The sequence below is a fragment of the Atta cephalotes genome, assembly GCF_000143395.1.
Source record: "Atta cephalotes unplaced genomic scaffold scaffold00073, whole genome shotgun sequence".
Taxonomy (NCBI): Eukaryota; Metazoa; Arthropoda; class Insecta; order Hymenoptera; family Formicidae; genus Atta; species Atta cephalotes.
Window position 1 is genome coordinate 384,817 of NW_012130137.1, and position 21,692 is coordinate 406,508.

The following is a 21,692-nucleotide window of genomic DNA, read 5'->3' on the forward strand; positions in this document are numbered from 1 at the left end:
CACCGTTTGATACATTATTTATGGTTCTTTCTATCATGTTTCGGGCCGAGCGAATAGAGCGATATCGCGAATGCATGAGAAACATAATTGCTGCAGCGAAAATGCGGACGCGAAAAGTCGATTTTTGCGGGCGGAACGGGTGGAAGAACCGGCACTGCACCAACGTTGTGTCTTCGTCGATGTGGCACTTGAGCCAAGTCGCGCGTTGTATATAGTACATTGACTTTTATTACCCTACTTCATGCCGCGCGCGCACATACTATTCTCTACTGACATGCGGGGAAACTGTCAATAAAATTCTAGAACCGATCGCGTACGGTATTCAAGAAGCGAGGATAATATGCAAAGTGCGCTTAGGATATCATGTTGCTCGTTTGACGGATGTTTGCAAATTTTACGGATTTAATTGTGCGACCGAGAACATTTCTTCCGTTTTTTTAGCATTATCGAACGAAATTCTTTCGCATTTTTTATTTATCAACACATAATTGTGCTTTACTCCAATTTTGGAATAAGAGCACCGTCATCGTTGTGCAGTTTAATTGTTGTGTCAGAATGGTCCAAATTGCTACGCGTATAATTATCTGCTTTCAATCCATTCTCTTACTTCCAGAATTGTGCTTGCTTATGGTACGTTTATTGACGTGAAATTTTTGGCGATACGCTGTGTCCCGCAGCATTCCCGCGGGAAACGTAATTGAATATCATTTATTATAGCCGAATAACGTGATTACATGAACGCGGTCAGACATTGTTTGTTGTGCAGAATTCATCTGATAAGCAGTGCATCATTCTGTTTGTAGTGTTTGTATAATTATTCTGTTTATAAATATTCGTAAACGTAAATTTACTTGCGGTATACGAAGTTCGAACATGTTATTAAACTTGGCGAACTTACAAATGTATGTGCACTTGGAAAGCGATAGAGAACGTGAATACTGATAGCGGTTGTCAGATGTTAAATATAGACGCTAATTAGTCGTAAAACTTTCTCGCGTGAAGCCATTATGCGACAATCATTTTCGCAGGAAATGCTTGTTTCAACATAGCATACATAATTGAATAAATGTAATATAATAAAAATATAATAATTTTCATTAATTTTCTTTTCATCGATCCTCTTTCATATATTTTAATAACCTTCTATATTTTTGTATTATTCCTTCCTATTATTCTTTATAAAAAAGAAGAATAATAATATAATAATATAAATAAAAGATAAGATAAATAAAATATATGAAAGAGATGATTGGTGAAAAGAAAATTAATAAATGAAAATTGTAGATTACAAATAAACATCATTAAATTTTAGTTATTTTAAATTTTAATTAAAATAATTTAAATGCGGATGTGATTAAGAATTATAGCTTTAGTCAGTAAGTTTATGTTTGATATTTGAAATAGATCAATTCAAATAAAAGTTTAATTATAAAAATAAAAAAATTTTAAACTACGAACATCTGCGACAATATAGTATAATATTCAAAATAAAGTAATCGAATTTTTTCGGATATAAATAAAAGAGAATTTGAATTCTTTGAAGTAATATAATTTGTTCATCGCGATTTTGAAAAATAATAATTTTATGCGAAGGCATGCCGCGTTAAAGGTCTATCATTCGTACAATTTTTAACTTACAAGAGAAACTTAGAAAATTAGATACAAAGAAGATTAGGTCACAATGAACCGCGAGTGTATATATTGAGCATTAATTAAAAATTATTGATATGTACAATGCATAATTTTAAATCTTAATATAGTAATTAATAATATAATTCGCATTAACATATTAATATATAATTAATTTTCTTAATATGTACATACTAATGACATGAAGCTGGTTTAGAATAAGTTGATTCGAAATTCGAACCAACGAATTTTTATTTTTATTTTTTGCCATTAGAAAATATTTTGTAGGTCGCTGTTGTAACGATTTTGATTTATCTACATTCGTTGTCAATGATAAGTGTCCCCGAAAGATAATGGTAAGATGATAGAATATATAACGAGAGAAGGGAAAAGGATGGGATTAGATCACATGTTGTTGATGATCACATGTTGACATCTGATCGGTGTGCATTCGCCCGAGAAACCAGATTTTCTTGTTCCATCGAAGTACGATCGATCGAGAATTACTTGTGGTATAACTACTTGGCAGACTAGGAAAACCGATAGAGAAAAAAAAATATATATATATAAAGATCCAGGGGAAAATTCCTAAATACGTGAATAAATAATGAGCGTTGACTTTTCCATTCTATTATTCATAATGAGCCATAATTCATCCACTCTAATGACATTCGATGAAATCAGCTTTGTTATTTATTTTAGTTATTTATTTTATAACTTAAATTACACATCAATTTGCTCCGCGCTTGTTTGTTTGCGATCATAGATTAAGATAAAATTTACCGGAATTGCGATAATAAATATAAATATTAAGGTCAATGAAATTTGGGCTCCTCGCGTGCTAAAATATTAAATACCTAGTTCATTCGGTATTAATAGAAGTATTAATCATTGTTTCTAAAATTACTATATTTTATTGTGGCATATACGTATGGAAAGAGATCGGTTGCAGCATCGTATAAATTGCCTGGCTACATCACGAGGGAAATACATAGATGATAGGAGTAAATAGAAAACACATACACATATTACGGCTCATGCGAGAGAGAACTGTCGGAAAGTTTTAACGAAGATCGTTCTGGATGACAGCCTTTCTCTCGCTTGTCTGCTCTCTACTCATCTATCCTACCCGAATTAGAAGTATAGAGAATTCCTGTAAAGCTATTCTGTGTGTATAGAGTATCTCAAAATCATCAGCTCGTGTTTCGGCTATAGCTTCTTCGATCTGAAAACAACTTTTAGCGAAAATGCCGAGGGAAGTTGCTTATCGTATCTCTCTTTCTAACTTTAACGTTATATAACTTTGTAACTGAAGTTTGAACTGAAATTTTAAGTGAATTTCGTTATTTTAAAGGAAAGTCCGCTTGAAATTAAATTTAAAAAAGGTGCGATCATATTAATTGCCATCTTTCTTAAAGATGATCACCAAAAATAGCTTGTTCGATTTTTTTTTTCAGCTAGACTTCTATTTTTTCATTAAGGAAAATTTAGTATCAAATATTAAACAAGAAATATGAAAGAAAAGTTGATATCAAGGAATACTAATAAATAAGGAATACTGCATATATAAACAAAATATTATAAAATAAATATCCATAATAAAACAAATATCAAATGACAAAATTATGTTCAATTTTTTTGCAATCTAGGAAATTTGTATCATTTTATCTATTATCTAATCTTCTCTTTCATAATTTTATTCATACTTCCATTTATAATCTTATATATCTATTCCAAACACAATTAAAATAAAAATCTAAAAGTTAAAACAGATGGTTTTAAGCATATCTATTTGCGTTTCGCTTTTCCATTTAACTTCTCATCGTTATACCGCGATCACTTGCGAGCCCTGTTAATGATTTCAATGGACGGAATCGACGTGTTGCGAAAAGCCGTGCAATGTCGCAAGAACTTTGTGCGCTTATTGTCTTATTGTCTTGAGTTCGTGTCAGAATTTGTTTATGAATCGTACCACCTTTCCTTTCCGATCAACGGTTTTCCATTTAATCGACACGTATCATAATTTTCGAACATGCTGCGGACTACTGGATAGAATTGTATTATGAATTTTTATTTTGTTTTTATGCTTTCATTACTCCACTCGTGACATCAATCAAAAAACAGTTGTGTCTCAATAATAACTAGAACGGTTAAGTTTATAGTGGACTCAACTGATAGCTCCGGTTGCATAAGAAATATTTTTCTTTTTACTTTGTATACAATATGAACAAAGGTATAATGCACAATTAAATTAAATTAAATTTATAAAAAAATATGTTTGAGGAACGTTTGCCATGCAAACTTTCTCTTTCTATAAGTTTGACGTAATATAAAGAATGCATTAACGCATGTTCATAAATGATATGAATTTTTGCAAAAGAGTTTTTTGTGATCCATCAGTTGGTGATATCGATTGATGATTGTTCAAAACTATTAATTGCATTCAATCAATTTGTGAGATTAGCACATAAGTGATTTTATATCAATCCATATAATTGGTAATCGCCTTGTAAATAATATAATAAAATTAACTTATTCAAACAAAAACATAAAACTAAGTATAATAATCATGTATAATAGTCCTAAATTATTCTCTCAATTGTTTTGATAAAATTATGGATCTCTTTAACAGTCAACTATTTCGTTTTATCTAACAAGTTTTATATCTGCACTGCTGTGTGTGTTACATTGAACGAAACTTTTTCTAACTGTCTCGAACTCTTTCTTTTGTTCTAAATAATCCAGAACTCCTAACAGAACTACAATTTCGAAGCGCAGGGATGTAAAATTTATACATTCCAGTGCTGCTGAATCTCAAATATATAAACCATAATTATATATTATATTAATTATTATGATATCATCAACTGCTATTTTAATAGCATCATGTTTTTTATAATAAATATCTTTTTATAAATCTTTATATATCTTTTGAATATCTTTTACTTTTTGTTTTATTAATTAATTTTTTTTGGTTGTCTTTTTATCCAATAAAACATCTGATTATTTCAAGAATTTTTTATGGAATTATCTTTCCAAAATATTACATATTTTTCTAAGGACTTGTTTTCATAATATTAAAGAATCACGTATATTGGATATAATATTTTTTAATATCAAAGCAAATAATGAAAGAATTGAATAGTGAATAATGTAGTAGATACAATGAATTATATATACATAGTGAAATTTTATTTTTATTGACGCAACTTTGTAATTTTAACGATCAAACAAAAAAAATTTTATACTACTTTTTCATAGATGTATTACATCTACAGATTTAAAAATCCTTTTATGAATCTTTTTTTAAAATATAAACAATAACGGGCAGTTTGAAACGATTTTATATGAAAAAGTATAAAAATTTGAATAAAAATTTGAAAATTACAGTTTGTTATCGATTTCTAACGTTGATTCGTAATTACATTTGCTTTTTATATAAAAGTTTATTATATATAAAAGTTCATATAAAAGTTTTATACTTTGTACATATAAAATAAGCTTAATTCGGGAGAATTACATGAAAGAACAATACTATACTTTTAGAAATGAGTTTAGGAGCTTTAGTACAAAAGAAAAAGTTGCGTGAAAATTTCTTATAGTTATGTATACGTGCGATATTGCTGTAGTAGTGTATAGAGTGATCTATTCGATCTTTAGTTCGAATATGTTTAGAACCTCCTTAAACAAAAATATTGCAATATTTCTGATGTTAATATTTTTTGCTTAAAATTAAATATGTTTTTAAATTTATTTTTGTATAAGAAAATGCTTTTACAACGTTGTAAGTATGTATATGTAACAATGTATTATATTTGAACTAATGTATGACTTGGCGGCTTTTTTATCTTTTTTTTGAAAAGATAATTTTTGAATGATTTATTATTATATTGTGTACTTTCATTTTGGTCCATGTTAAAATTAAGTGATCGAACCAATAATAGTGTATCGGATTTCTTCCGTAGTTTTCTATTTTTTATGGTTTTAAAAAAAGAAAAGAAACAAGAAATATGTGTAATGCCTGGGCGCGGCGATCTACGATAAAGGTTAACGTTGTCCCACATTGCCATTAATAAATAAACGTCGAAGAATCAATAGTCGTTTGTGCGCGATTCACGGTAGAACATATACTGTTTATTGTTTGAAAGTCTATCTATATTTGTTTTACATTATCAAGCACTCATTAGAATGTTAGATTTTTTATTTGCTTAAAAAATTAAATTCTGTCATTTGTGTGAAAACGAATGAAAATTATTGGACATAATTAAATATTAAAAAATATTAAAAAATAAATTCTTTAAGATAAGAAGGGAGTTAGTGCAAGTATACAAAAAAAAACAAGTATAAGAAATAAATAGCTTTGAGGAAGCTTTAATTGTTTTTATTAATTATAATTATATTAATGTTTTTTTTATTGGAATTTGATGGATTTAATTATATTTCGTCACTATTTATTAATGTTTTGGATAAAAATAATTACATTTAACATGAAATATATAACAAACTCGGTATTTTCTCGAATAGATTAGGGAAGCCTTAACCATCGATCCGTTTATCCACCGAAACCTTGCAATATATTTTAATTGATACAGTGAATGACGGCCATGCTAAAAATATATAATGTCTCCGAACTAGTAATATAATTGAAAAAAAACCAGATTCCTTATGAAAAAAATAAGTAAAAAATGTAGAATAAAATTTGTATGATTATTATAATTTCATATAATTAATGTAATTTTATAAATAACTAATAATGGAAAAAAATTTTTAATTTATTACATCTTTTTATTAAGTCTTTAATTAAAGTCATTAAATAAATTAAAATTTATTACAATTAATAAATTTAATAATTAGCGCAAAATTTAGTAATTAGATCACGATATGATAATCCGTAAATCCTCTGAAAAAAAATATTCATGAAGGAGCTTTAAAAATATTATTAATTTAGCAATAATTGAATTAAATTATTCTATAATAAAAAGAATATTGTTTCTTAATTAAAATTCTAAAGCCTTCTATATAATAGCTTCGATTCATTTCTGTGGACATTTTGTGAATATGCCATTGTATCAAACAAAAAAAACAATGTACTATTTTAGAAACTTAAAATTAGAATGATATATTAAATTCGTGATATTGTGAAATTAATGTATAATAATTTTTTATATTATTCAATACATCTACATTTATATATACAATCATAGAGTATTTTTATCGTGACTTTTAAAAGCACATTGCGCGTTAATGTTATAGCAGCTTCATTCGGAATACAGGAGCACGTACACATGGCACGAGTACACAGGACCGCATCAGGAGCATACAGTTGTGCGACGCGCGCCGCAGCCGCCACCATCGAGTAAGTACGATAATTTAACAGAATAGTATTTTTACTTCCGTTATATTTAGCGAACATTAATCCTAAACGGAATAAAATAGCTTGTTCATCAGCAGAAAACAAAAAGTTTTACTATACTACTAATACGCGTGCTATGATGTGACGTGATATTTCACACGCAAAATAAGCAGTAAATTTTTTCTTATGTGAAGTTTTAAAATTTATTACGAGTGATTTATGTTTGAAGAATAATTTTCCAAAAGAAAAAAGGTGCATTGATAAATTGAGAAATATATGAGATATATTTTTAAAAATTAAGGAAGGAATCTACAATGATTGGGGGATTTACACTCATATTGTTTAGGCTCGATGCGATTAGAGAATTTTCACGTCACTCGAGTAAATTGATTTCTCGCATTTATTGACTCTGTTCTACATAGACATACGTGAGTTATTCTTAATTTTAATAAAAATACTTCAATCATTATTTAATTGAGAAAAGAAAATATTCATATCGATACACGCTCTCGAGAGCGATCACCTATTCGCGGAGAGAAGTTATTACTTCTTTTCTCCGTATCTTTAGATTTAATGATTTTGTTTATTCGTATTACTATTATTAACGCACTCGCTCTCCACATCCTATTCACTTCATACACATTATTATCGCGATTTTATTACGATATATACAATGCATTATTTTTTGTGTAACATATTTATATATACACGCATATATATAGAGAGCGCCCTACATAATTCGCGATTTTAATGGCAGATTATCTGATGATGAATTTGGAGTTGCTTTTTTTAAAGAAAATATTGAAGTGCCTTAAAATTATTCAGTTATAAGATTCGTTGATTATAAGTTTCAAGAGATCATAGAAGACCTCTTGAGATCTATCCTTCAGTTAATTTCAAATGAGCTTCACGTTAATAAAGTTCCAATTTGAAATTTAGTTATAAAAATATATATTGGAAATCGAAATGTTACATTAAATAAATATCTTTTAAAAATTATTATTATGAAAAAATCTTCAAATTCATCAAGAATGTCATTCAAATTAAAATCATGAATTGCGGGATGATCCTATTTATATTTCGATATTGTGTATGTCATGGTATATTTTTAGAGCAGCGCATTACGATACATATTGTCAAATACCTGTTCTCTCGATGTTATTCTCACTTTGTCCTTACTGATGTTTCTGTGTGAACGCTTATAAATCAAAGTAGATATGCATTTTACCTGCCGGTAACGTAAATTCGTTCCCGGCTCATTTTTCGAGAGCAGACGTCAGCTGTCGATCGAATCGGTGAATCCCCCTCGTTTCCACTCGATCGAGTATCTCGGTAACGCGCGATTAAACGCGAAAATGCGGTTCTTGCGGCCTTGTTCAAAATTGTATTTGCAGATAGCTACGTTATTCGCATAAAAATTTCCGTTCTAAAATATTTTATTACATAATATGTTTTTTATATTTCTATAATATAATGATAGACGTAAAATGCATAACCTGTAATTAATTGTTTACAGTTGATATATTTAATAATATATTTACAATATTTAGTTATTTAATTTTAAATATTTGAAATATATGACTATGAATTTAATGTAACAAATTTCCTCTAATTCTTGTTTGGAATTCATATGATTCAAGGAATCTCGAGAATCTTTGAGAATACAAAGTGTCTTTCAACAACAATGGTTGATATAGAGATCAAAATTTGCTTCATATTAAACAGACAGTTAATTCAATTCGAGGTGTCTATGTTTATTTAAATTTACATTGTATCAAAAAGACAAACGTTACTTGTAGCAGTTTGTTTATCTCATTTCAGTTAGTTTACTTATTATTATTATTACTATAGCAATTTTTAAGTTGTTAACAACATACAAAAAATATATAGTTTATAAAATAGAAAATATCTAAAAAGTAGATTAAAAAAAGATAGATAATAGAATTTCTGATAAAAGATCAATAATTGCGAATATTATTATCATGTTAAAATCTATTTCCACCTCGATTTCCACCGATCGTCGATTTCTCAGCTAGTCGTCGCTCGAATTTAATCGTTCACGATCCCGCGCGATCTTTCGCGCGACCTCGTTTCGCGTAAGGCAATTTGGCCGCAATAAATTCCACGCCATTGACTTTCTCATCTCGTCAACGGCGTTCCCCGGTCTCGTTCCCCGGTCTCTCTTGAAAAATGAAATAAATCGACATGCATTGTGGACGATTGAACTCCAACGATTTCTCCCTATCCGTGTGATCTTTATTCACAAGCAATCTTTCGTTTCTTCTTTTTTTTACGCGAATCGATAGATTTAATTCATCCATAGTATCGCCAGTGGTATCATGATTATTTTGTTTTTATATTATCAAACAAAAAAATGAATGCGGATTTATGATCAAATTTACTTACATCGCACGATTATGAAACAATAGTACATGTGAGTAGATTTTAATTGTAAAAATTTCTCTGTGAATGTCATACAGAAAATATTATTATATTTAGATATTTATTATGATATGCCACCACTTTATATATTCATGATACCACTGGAAATTTAGAAAATTATCATACATGTCGACTTTTGAAGAAATTTCAACGGAAATAATGGTCTAGCCCTCTTTTTGTTTCGTATAAAAAAAAATATGAATCGTCGCTTTTACTTCAATTCGTTATCGATATTTCGTGATATAGTCAAAAGAGAGTAGAATTTGACATTTGGGGGAAAAAAATCTCGATGAATTTCAATAGTTGAATAAGCATGCAATAGTTTTTGAAATTTTTCTACCGGTCTTGAAGAAGGGTTATGACGATCGATTATGATGGAAAATCAATCGATCAAGCAAAAGTATTGAAGGTAGAGGGGCGGGAAGGGGGGAGGAAAAGAAAAGTAAGAGAAAAACAAAAGAGAGAACGCGGTGCCAGCTGCGAATTTTGATTGCAGCGAAGCAACCAAGCGCGAAGCTACAATCGGCCAAGTCAACAGAGGATGAGAACAGCGAAGGTAAGACGAACGACTCGGAGCTACGCAAATGCCCAGGTTTTATTTCGATTTGTTTTCGCTCACTCTCCGGAGAAATTCCCCCTTCCCTTCTCCTTGCCCAGATGCTATTGTATCTGCCATTAATTTGCTGACTAACAAAGAGGCTTGTAGCTAAATGTCAATTTCATTAAACGTAATATTTATCACAAAGTATAAATTTATTAAAATTTATGTTTTGTATATACATAGAGTTTCTGGTAATGAATGTAATATTTTCTGTAAACAGGTAGCGAATTAAATTGCTAAATAGAAAATGTGCTGTACCGTTTTACGATTTTTACAATAATTAATGAAAAATTAATTAATGGAAATATGCGGATGAATGTACATCCGCGCAATTCAGCGAATATAAGCGTGTAGTTAAGTTGGTCTTCCTTTCTTTACTAAAATTTAGTTACAACCATTTATTGGGATGTTTATTAATCCATTCTCGATGATCCATTCTCGATGCAAAACTGTATTAATAACATGAAAAAAAAACATTTGTGTGAAGATTGCTTGCTTTTTTTAATAAAAATTTGAATTTTCAAATTATATATATAATATATAATTATATATAATATATAATAACTATTAGCATTTATTGGATTCTCGATTATTATAGACGTTTTTTAAATATTTAATTAAAAATATAATTGTCAAGGAAGGAAATGTATGTAACTAAGCATGTGTCGCGATAGAAATATCGATAAAAATATCCTTATAATGTTTTACACGATTGCTGATATTTAATTATAAATATTATAAATTATAAATAATTATAAATATTATTGTTTATTTAACGATTAATCTGCAATATTTGATAGTTAATTTCCAACGATAATTAATTCTTAAATTGTAAATGTAGGCCAAATTGACTTTGTCCATTTCAAAATTTAATGAGTACATGAACATATGCACACCTTATATTCTATCTTGTACATAGTTGTGTGCTTACATTTATTGTTGTCGTGCGAATGTACGCTCGCAGATCTTTATAGTTCATTTCTCATTAATTATTCTGAAAATTACGATACACTTTTTCATTTGGCTTAACTAGTTGCACTTTCTTACAAGAAACGGTTCCACTTATTATCCGAGACTTTGTATATGTATTATAAAAATATATATAATATTTTGCATAATTATTTATATGTATTATGTATTTTCTGTATATTTTAAAAGGGATATTAGACATAATCGCAAACGTATAATTATTTATAGAATTTCTATTCCTAGAGAGAGAAATATTATGAACAGTGAGAACAGTTAATTGGAAGCATCAAGTTTTTGTGGAAGTTCTCTCGGTTTATTCATAGTCTCTTTAGATATCACAATTTAGATATTTGAACGCTCCTGAAATAAAAAGTTCAAATATTTGAAGATTCAAAAAACATTAAGCTCCTTTCAATCCTGTAAAAAAGTTTTAATGAGTTTATGCAAAACCGATAGGACTTTTCAAACGATTTACTGTTGATAGATAGGTAAATTATTGATAAACTAGACGTCACAAAAAATTACTTTTTTTAGCGATTTTATTCTTTTTCCTTTTCAAGCATTCTCTTAACGCGATGCTTTTCTAATATCGCGCTTTGACTTTTACATAATATAATCGTTATTATATATTTCAGTTTGAAAATAATCATTAATGACTACATTATTATGAAATCGCAATCATTATCGATTGATCGAACTTTTCATGTCACCTGATAGAACCGGGAACGAAAAGCTTAATTATTTGCATGAATTTGTTTTATAAATTTGATTTTAATTTATTTGTGATAAATAAAAATGTATATTTCCACATTTTGCCTCTATAGATTTTATCAACGAATCCTGTTTATCAGATAAAGTTTTGATTTTTTAAATATCTCATAAAATTAATTGAACAACCGCTGACATTTAAGGCATGAACAATGTAAAATATTTCACTTTTGCATATCTTATTTCGACAATCTTTGTGAATCATTCATCATGATAAACTTCCATTTGCCTGCACGAAAATCGCGTGAAGCATGCCTATAAGTATACCAAACTTATTAACATTCCGACGAGAATTGTGATTAATCAGAATAATGTTCGTAAAATAAAGGAATTCAAGGCGTATACATATATATTATGATACGTACAAACATGATTATAATAATATTATTACTGAAAAAGCAAAGTATATATATATATATATATATATATATATATATATATATATATATATAATATATCATATATCATTTATATATTATGCATAATATGAACAAATATCTAAACTCTTCAATAGTATTTTTATTTTCTACTCATAAAACTAAACCTTTCTTCGTGCTGCAATTCAGTGTTGCTAAAATTTATTTTTGCAGTGATATCTATATGCGTAAAATTCAAAATAACGATATTTTTTATTATATCTTTCGTATTCTGTTCCACAGAGTATATTCACTTATCAATTACTATCATAGCGTTAAATGTAGTACTTTCAACTTCATTTCCATATCAAATATTGCCTTTTACGAATCAACTAATACAGTCATTTATAAGATTAATGGTGACTCAAAAACATTTTTTAATAAGTACATATATATAGACATAATATAAATATATATAGTGTGTGAAATTTTACAATCTTTTCTAACAAAACTTTCTGACAAAATATTTCTGTAGAACGTAAACATTTCGATAATCAGTTCAGAATTCGAGGAAATAACAACTCGAGATGCAAAATTTTATTTAGTAATAAGACATACTTAAATCGTTAACAATATTTATTTATTAATCTATTTTCACAAATTAAAATTAACAGCGTTACTTTAGTAAAAATTGAATCTAATGGCCGAGTAGTCATGAGTTAATAAAATTATAATATATCATCACTATATAATATATTTCCGCTTTTTCTAGCTATATTTTCTAGCAATACCATATAAGTAATACCATCTAGAACTTTATCTAGCTAAAACTAACTACAAGAAATAAAAAGAAAATTAAAAAATTTTTTAGATTATTATCAAAAATACTTAAACTAGATAATTTTTATTAATTAAATCTTATTCATCAATTTTTTTATTGTGTTTCCTTCTTTCTTACTTGTCGACTATTTATCACTAAATATTCCTCAAGGACTTCAAAATGAGCTAAAAGAATATTTTCTCTCTCTTTTCATAATTAGAGACATAATAATATCTCTAAATATAATTATAAGTCTTCTAAATCTAACGCAAAACACAAAAATACGTGAATCAAACGATGTCCTTGATTTTTCAAGGAATGGACATCATTTTAATCGAAAGCATTAACTCCAATGGAATTTACCGCGGTAACAAATCATTGGTTATCTCACTTCCACAATCCACATCAAAATATCTCTGTATTTTGGTCGACTTATCCAATACAGGATGGTGCACGATATACACACACATACATGATGCACGATATACACATATACACACATACATATATACATACATATGCATACATACTATATTCATACGAGAGCGCGCGTGCGAAACTTACATAGTGCTCTCTCTATTTATCTGCACGAAATATACCGAAAGCTTGCCTATAGATATGTAGGTACACACTTCCCTTGGACTTCAGGCCGATTGTAGTAGCGATTAATCGTTGCAATTGAATCATGTATACGAATTGGAGGGAATAATAATGTAGAATGAGGATCGAGATTCTGGAAAATTACTCAGATTAATTTTAATATTGGAAGTTATTTGGATTATTTGGAAAATCTATGGGGCTGCTATGAAAAGTCGAAATTTCTAGTATAATTGTAGTCTTGAAAGCGACTCTGAAATAATTGCGACATTTCAATCATCGTGACATATTTTACAATAAAAGAGCAAAGTTTTATAATAATTCTCTATAGTATCATATTATTGGAAATGATAACAATGTAATGTTTAATGTTAATGTAATGTTATAGCAGTGATAGGATTTAGTTGCAGTTTTTGGCTCGTGCAGATTTTCGTACTGATGCTTGTCTTCCTTATATACTCGCATTTTGATATTTTGCCAACAGGAATTGATACTTGGCTGATACTTTGACCTCCAATAAAGAAATCTAACCACGCGCACGAATAAAAACGTTTCCAAATATATCTGCTGTAATTTTTAAAGGAAGGACACAGTTGACTAATCACCGATTTCTGTTTCGCTTACACGTACATCGAAAATTAGTTGGTCCGTATCTTTTCATGACTATCTGAATTATTTCCCAGATAAAATATTGCACATCGTATCCATGTTTCCCTGTAGCGAATCGTAATTAGGATGTAAAAATTAAACTCGAGCCAACAGTTTACAATAGATTTACAACTAAATCCTAACTATTAGTATAAAGTACATTAAAATTCATTATCAATTAAAAAATTTATTGAAAAATATTGCGATATTAATTCAATTATTATATAATTGAACAACTTTAACCATTTTTATTTTTCGTAATGCATGATTCAATTAGATCACAGCAATAAATCTCACCTGTTTTTTGGAATTTTTTTTGAAGCATGTTCCATCTCTTTATCGAATGGATCTCTTCATCGATCTAATTCTGCGATGATTAATTGTCACTACTAAAAGAAGAAAATTATATCTGGAAAAGTTTATATTTATCATATTTAGAATTTTTTGAGATAAATACAAAATTTCTTGTTACCTGAATTTTTCTTGTCACAATCTTTTATAAGTCTTTCAGTTTTTCAACGATATCATTCTTTAAATTTTCTGTTTTATTTTATGAAAGTAATCTTCTAAAAAAAATTAAAAATTATTTGAAAAATACTCGAATATTTAAATATTAGAATAAAAAAAATTTAAATTTTTATATTACAATATGTATACGTGAATGCCTATATTTTCTTTAGAATTATGACAATATTGATGATAGGTTTTTTTTTTTATCACACGTACACATGACGTACACATGACGACAGCTACACTTTCCATTTAATCCATTTCGCATTTGCATTTGTTGTCTACGATGATGAATAATATGCAGGAAAATAAAAGTAATAATTTCTCTCTTCAATTTCTCTCTGAATATTTATTATTATCTGAGAACTTATTATTTTTAAAGAAATGCAAATTTAATTTATATAGCACTCAATAAACATAATAGTTGTCAATAAATAAATTGTGAATTTTTAAGCAAAAAGATATATTTTTAGAAAACATAGGATGTGATGAAATCATATTTAAAAAAATTATATTCTAAAAATATTTTTTTAATATTGCATTATATATGTTTGTGTATTCTATATATATTTTAAAAATCGTATATTTTATATTATAAAGATAATTATAAGTTATATAATTAAGAATTTATATAAATAAGATATTTTGATTAGATAATATTTCTTTTGTAATATTAAGAATATTTTGCATGGAAAACATATGAATAAATATATATTATGAATAGTTATAAAAATGATTTAATGCTTAATTATTAATTTTTTTTTAAACATACCCGTGTTAAAAAATCCATAGTCTCAATATAAAAAGAAATGCAAAACACGATTCGAGATAGATAATAATCAGCATGCAGTTCGGTAATAGGGATGCTTGTATTCATGCGATCACATTCATATCAATTGCAATATGCTCAGAGAGCCAATTGAAATGCCGCGTATATTGTGATAACAGTAAATTACGTCAACCGGATCCATTAGCATTAATTATCGACTGTTAAATCGTCTGTCATAATACCTACAATATATTTCGCGTCGAATAAGTGATAATTGTAACGAATATTTTTTCATTCCATTTTTTTCAATTCTAATTTTCTTAGCAGCACGAACAGTTAATTATAAGATTGCGAACTATTCAATTACAATTAATAGTATTCTTAATTATTTCTAGAAGTAATCATCGGCAATTATATTTGATGTTTTCATTTTGCTTTTATAATTGAGTAGAATTCTAGACATTCTAATTATACAAGTATTTGTACATTACTATGGTATACTGTGAAAATAAATATAATTTATCTTAACAAATTATGGATATTTAAAAATAATTAATATAAAATATGACATCAATAAAAAATTGTAAAAGAATTTATGTAACAGTGTTTATTTTAAAATGAATTTCGATATTCAGCATATTAAAATTATATATAATATTTAATTGCTTATATATTTCATATTATAATTTTAGAAAAGTAATTTTTCTAATTATGTATGTAAGCTAAAATTTTTTTATAGATATCCGAAATATTTTATAAATATTTTGCACATTATAATATTTTGTGTATAATATCTTTCATAAAAATAATTATATTTTAATATATTATAATGCATTACTTAGTACAGTTTATAAACAAAAAGATTTCATTTGTAATAATTATTGAATATTTAGTGAACTAGAAATTTATACAGATCTTGTGTTAAAAAAAAAACTATCAAATTTGCAAAATTTTTTTATTCAAAATTACAAAATTCAACATCTTATACAACATACACATTCCAAAATAATTTGAAAATCATTTAATCGATTGCGTTCGATGAAACACCGTGATGATATAATTGATTTACGGATGAATCGAGGAAAGAGAGGGAGCAGATTATTGAGACTGCGGGCTTATCATTTACCGTCAGCTGTTGATAGGTACGGAAATCCTCTCAGCCGTCGACAATATTCTGATCGAAGCTGAATCGTGATGCAACGAATACGAGGTTCAGAATTTACAATTGCGCGTTGCTCGAATTTTCCATGTTTCGCATAACCGAATTCGAATACGGTTTGCTATGATACAAAATCGATGTTGTTCTGACCAAATATTATACTACAATTAGACATTTTTATATATATTTAAATATATATAAAAGGCTAATAAGAATGAAATTCTAACAAAAAGATAATATCGAAAGATAATTGGCTTTATTTTTTAATACGGAAATGTAAATATGTGAAAGAGTAATTACTTCTGAATTTTCGCAGCAAGGATAGTTCACATCCTTACATCCTGTTTAATTTTTAATCTATGTAGTAAATTTTTAGCGATAAAAAGAATTTAATTCGGATTTTGATTATTTAAGGAAATGTTTTTTTTAGTAATTTTTCTTTCTAGTATCGATCTGAAATGCAATACAATCTGTTTTTACAATCATTTTTAATGAAGCTTATTGTGGTGAAAATTTAATTTATATTTGAATATTAATGAGTCACATTTGATTAAAATATTTATTTAAAGGTTTCTGTATTCACAATGAAATTTTCTTAAACCTTTCTATTTTTTTATCGGAGCGTTTAAATTAGCAGAACATATTATATTCCTTATATTTAATGATTAAAATCGAAATAAATGGAGTCATATAATTATATTTCCTTTGATCTTTGTTTCATTAGTTCGTGTTCGTTGAACCGTTCAGTAAATAACACATACCATGGGTAAGAGACGTTGGTAAAACGGCACTGAATGGCTACGCCTACTTACTGACGTATACAGAGTACAGCATATTACATCGATTCTATACATGTACCTCGCTGCCATCGACATCGAATCATAAAAATAATACAGTTGAACATAGAACGTATTCTTTGCGACGTGTCTCGGCAAACGGAAATAAAACGCGACTGGTTTGATTTATACACAATGCCGGGAGATTCACGCTTATTATGTGACTCCTTACATGTGATCTATTTCGTTGTTTTTTGAAAAGATCACTGTATATTTGGCATATTTATTACGCATTAGTTTAAGTACTATATTGTCCGTACATAATTCGTATATAAAACGAAAGAAAAAACTCCAGAAAAAAATACGAAAAAATATAATTGGCGCGAAACGCTACCGCGTTTTTTTATCTTTTAAATAAAATGTTCATATATAATTTGTAGTTATTGACATAGAAGTATTCTAAAGGGATTTGTATTTATAATTTTTTTACTCGAAATTCTGATTTCAAGAAATGAGTATAAAATATACTCAAGTATATTATTAAGTATATTCCAAATTAGCTATACTTAGAATAGAATTTCGTTATTTGAAAAGATGCAGACAATTTAATAATTATGTTAATTAGAGATTAATTGAGTCTGTATTTAACTGAAGAGCAAACTGAAACCTGATGTAATTAAAATGTTATATAATTACTCTGTAAGATTATATATATATATACATACTATATATGCAATATAATACATGTACATACCATAAAATTTTAAAAATGCAATAATTCGAGAAAAAAGTTATAGATAAAACTTTATTTATACATATATCTTTACCAAATTCAAAGACAATTCCTCTTTTATAAACAAAAATCATTTCCATCACTTATCCTTACCTTTATATTACTTTTATTATCAAAAAAAAACATACGCAAGTAACTTAAATAAGATTGCACGTGTCTTAATAAGAGTCTTAAAAAATATATTTCTATTGTCCTGTTTTATTGTTCTAGTGTCCTTAAAAAGGCAGATGTTTTTATAAGCGCGCACATTAACCGACAAACATCTCTTAAAAATCAATTTTTACATTGTTAAACGGATGTTAAAATAGTAAAAAATAAAAAAAAGTTTTTTTAATCAAAAGGTTTAAAATTTTAAATAAAATTTTATAGTTTCAAAGGTATTTGAAGTATTCAAAACACGATGTGAAATAATCCAAGCATCGTTATGGTAATATATCATCTGTAAATATATTATCTAATAATTATGCGATTTTTATGCTTTAATTTACGATTGTTATGCTTTATTTCTAATTACTTAATTCTTCTAATTACATCAAGTAAATGAATCGCACAAAATGTTGCTTCGACACAACGAATCGCTAATCACTGGAGTTAATTAATTGCATGAGTAATAATGCTATTTGTTCATAATATATTCACGTTCTTCTTTCTTTTTTGAAAGATTTTTTTTTCTGCTGTAATGTTTATCCGTCTGTACTGGAAAAAATATAATTAATCCGAATAAATATTCGGAGAGATAATAACGAAACGTATACAGAGCGATTCATACCGTTGTGTTTGCTGCTGAGACTCGTATACAAATAACAGCGAAATGACTATTTACACATAATATATGCTACGATAAATATATGCAGAGTGTCATGTTTGCTATTATGTCGTCGTTATAAGATTTATGAAACCAATGTATGTGCTTTTTTAAGTTTTTACTTTTATAAAGCAAATTTATTCCTTTTTCAAGTTTTCTGTTTCTCTCTTCCATTTTAAATTAATTTCAATGAAAGCTTATTATATCACATTTTTGCTTCCATTTCTGGTATTATCAACATCAATCAAGATAATGCCTTTTAATATATAATATTGAGGTCATTACAGTTTTTAAGCAAAAAATTAAAAGAAACTTTAAAAATCTTTTCAAATTTAAATTAATAAACATATTTTAATATTTTTAAAATTTATAAGAGATGAGATTTCTTTTTATATACAAAATATTGATATTCAAAACATATAAATACTAAGTACTGACAAGAGATTTCACATGATTATTCTTTATAAACTTGATAAAAATTGAAAGAATAAAATCAGATCACAGTTAGTTTAGTTATTGTATGTGTATTATGTTGAGAATAAAACTAAGAGATGAAGTTTAAACGAAATTTTGTTACGTCTTTCATTCAAATTTTAATCACACAAAACTTTCTGTAAGAGAGTTCTATAATAAAAACTTTGTCACGCGAAAATAAATAAATGTCAATAGCAATTAATTAGAAAGGCTTATAGAAATTTGATCATCTTGGTTATATAGAACCGATTATTAAGCAGCTAATGGGGGAGGCAAGAAGAATGAAATAAGTTGCTTACATTGTTCATCACTAAATTATCCCTCCACCTTTAAGAAGCTATTATGCAGAAGCTGTTATGCACGAAGGAAAACCGGAGGGTGCAAGACGTGAACAAAGCGCTCGAATGAATCATACAAGAATGATAAATTAACAAATGCGCCTATATTGTCATTGGAATCATAAAATCGATGCAAAAGTTTTTTCACAAAGAACATATTCAATTTCTTCATTGTACAACCTCTATTTTTTATCATCATCTCTTAAGGTCATGTTCCACTTGCTTCCCCAAGATTTTCCTGCATGTCGCTTAAAACCGCTCTCTTTTTCCACCAATGTTTTCTAGAGATCATTTCGTTTAATATTAAAACGCCACAAATATGATCTCTCGCAATTTTTCGTTATATTTAATTTATTATTATAGCGATTTTTTTAATGTAGTGGCATCTGTGTTTATCTTGCTTATGCAATCATGCTTGGAAAATTGATTGAAACTTCTTTAAGGTTTCTCGATTGTTGAAAATTATCGGTATAAACTTGCAAACTTGTACGAGTATACTAACAAATTATTATTACTTGGGGAATGATACGATCGTTTTAAAGGAAGCGTGAATAATAACTCTCTATCGGAAATTGTAATTAGTTTATAGATTCATTCCCGGGAGTATCAATTTTTTATTAATTATCTGAAAAGATTCTATTACTTTTTTTTTCAAAGGAGAAACTGATTAGATAAATGTTGTTAAAACAATTTACAGAAGATATTTTTTATCAAATTACAGTTGGAAATGTTAGCTCTAATAAAGTTAGATAATTGAATAAATATAATCGAGAAATCTGAAACGAAGAAATAACATTCCAAATTTCGGAAAAGAAGGAAGAGATTATGATCTAGACTGTAAATTTTGCAGGACCCACCTTGGAACCACCATTGCCCAGGCGAAAGAAATGTCCGGAGCTTGCTTACAAGACGCACGAATTTATCACGGCAGCAGATGGCGGTGGTATCGATGCCATCGACTCGAACGTCGTAGCTGATAAAGTACGGGTAAGGAATGTTGATAATATTAATAACTCTTTGTAATTCTTTACAACTTATAACAGCATCTGTATATACAATCTAACGAGTACAAAATAAAATAAATATGTGAATTATATGTCTAAGATTTCACGTGCAATAAGAAAATTTCTAGGAGAAAGGTTTCTAGAAGAAGAGATCAATTGAGTTTGAAATATCGGTCCTCAAATCATAGGAAGTTACAGCAACGTCGGCACTGCCACCAAGTCAGCTTAGCAAGGCGATATCTCGTATCAGTACCGAGTACCGGCTGCAGTTTGCCTGGCCTAGAAGACCGCAGTTGACAAATGGCGAAACTCAGGTGCCGGTTCCAGCTGCGGGGGTTCCCGGAGGTACCACAGGCCCACCGAGGAAGTCGCTCAGCATGGGTGCGCTTAAACAGGGCATGGTGCCTTCTGGACCCGCGCCGGTACACAAGAAACGACCCGGCGACTTTGATCACAAGCGCGATGGTACTTATCGAATGCCATGACAAATTGTTTTCAGGATTAATCCGAATCCTACGTTGCGAGTCTCGACTTTGTTAAACATTATCATTTTCATAACTTTTAAAAATTATTGTCTCTTTCTTTTTGTCTTTCTTTCTATTCAACATTTTTGTTAAAGAGAATCCAGCATTAAATCATAGAAAATGGTGGAGCAATAGTAGGTGTGGAATAGAATAAAGTTTTCTGATTACAAATTACAATATGCTGTTATTCGCGAGAGAGAGACAGAAAGAGAGAGAGAGAGAGAGAGAGAGAGAGAGAGAGAGAGAGAGAGAGAGAGAGAGTATAGTATAATAATAATTAATTATTTACTTACTTATACTAAGTAATTACGTACTTACTTTACTTACTTATTAACTTATATTATTAATTAGTTTAGT

General features: G+C 28.3%; 1 protein-coding gene across 1 annotated transcript in view; it reads left to right on the forward strand.

Annotated features, from left to right (window-relative positions):
- Positions 1–21,692, forward strand: part of LOC105624144 (nuclear receptor corepressor 1) — a 64,741-nt gene that overhangs the window by 22,052 nt on the left and 20,997 nt on the right. Inside the window, exons 2-5 of the mRNA XM_012205501.1 lie at positions 6,883–6,985; positions 9,921–9,980; positions 20,658–20,794; positions 21,000–21,276. Coding sequence (XP_012060891.1) covers positions 6,883–6,985; positions 9,921–9,980; positions 20,658–20,794; positions 21,000–21,276 — 577 coding nt within the window. The remainder of the gene's footprint in view (positions 1–6,882; positions 6,986–9,920; positions 9,981–20,657; positions 20,795–20,999; positions 21,277–21,692) is intronic.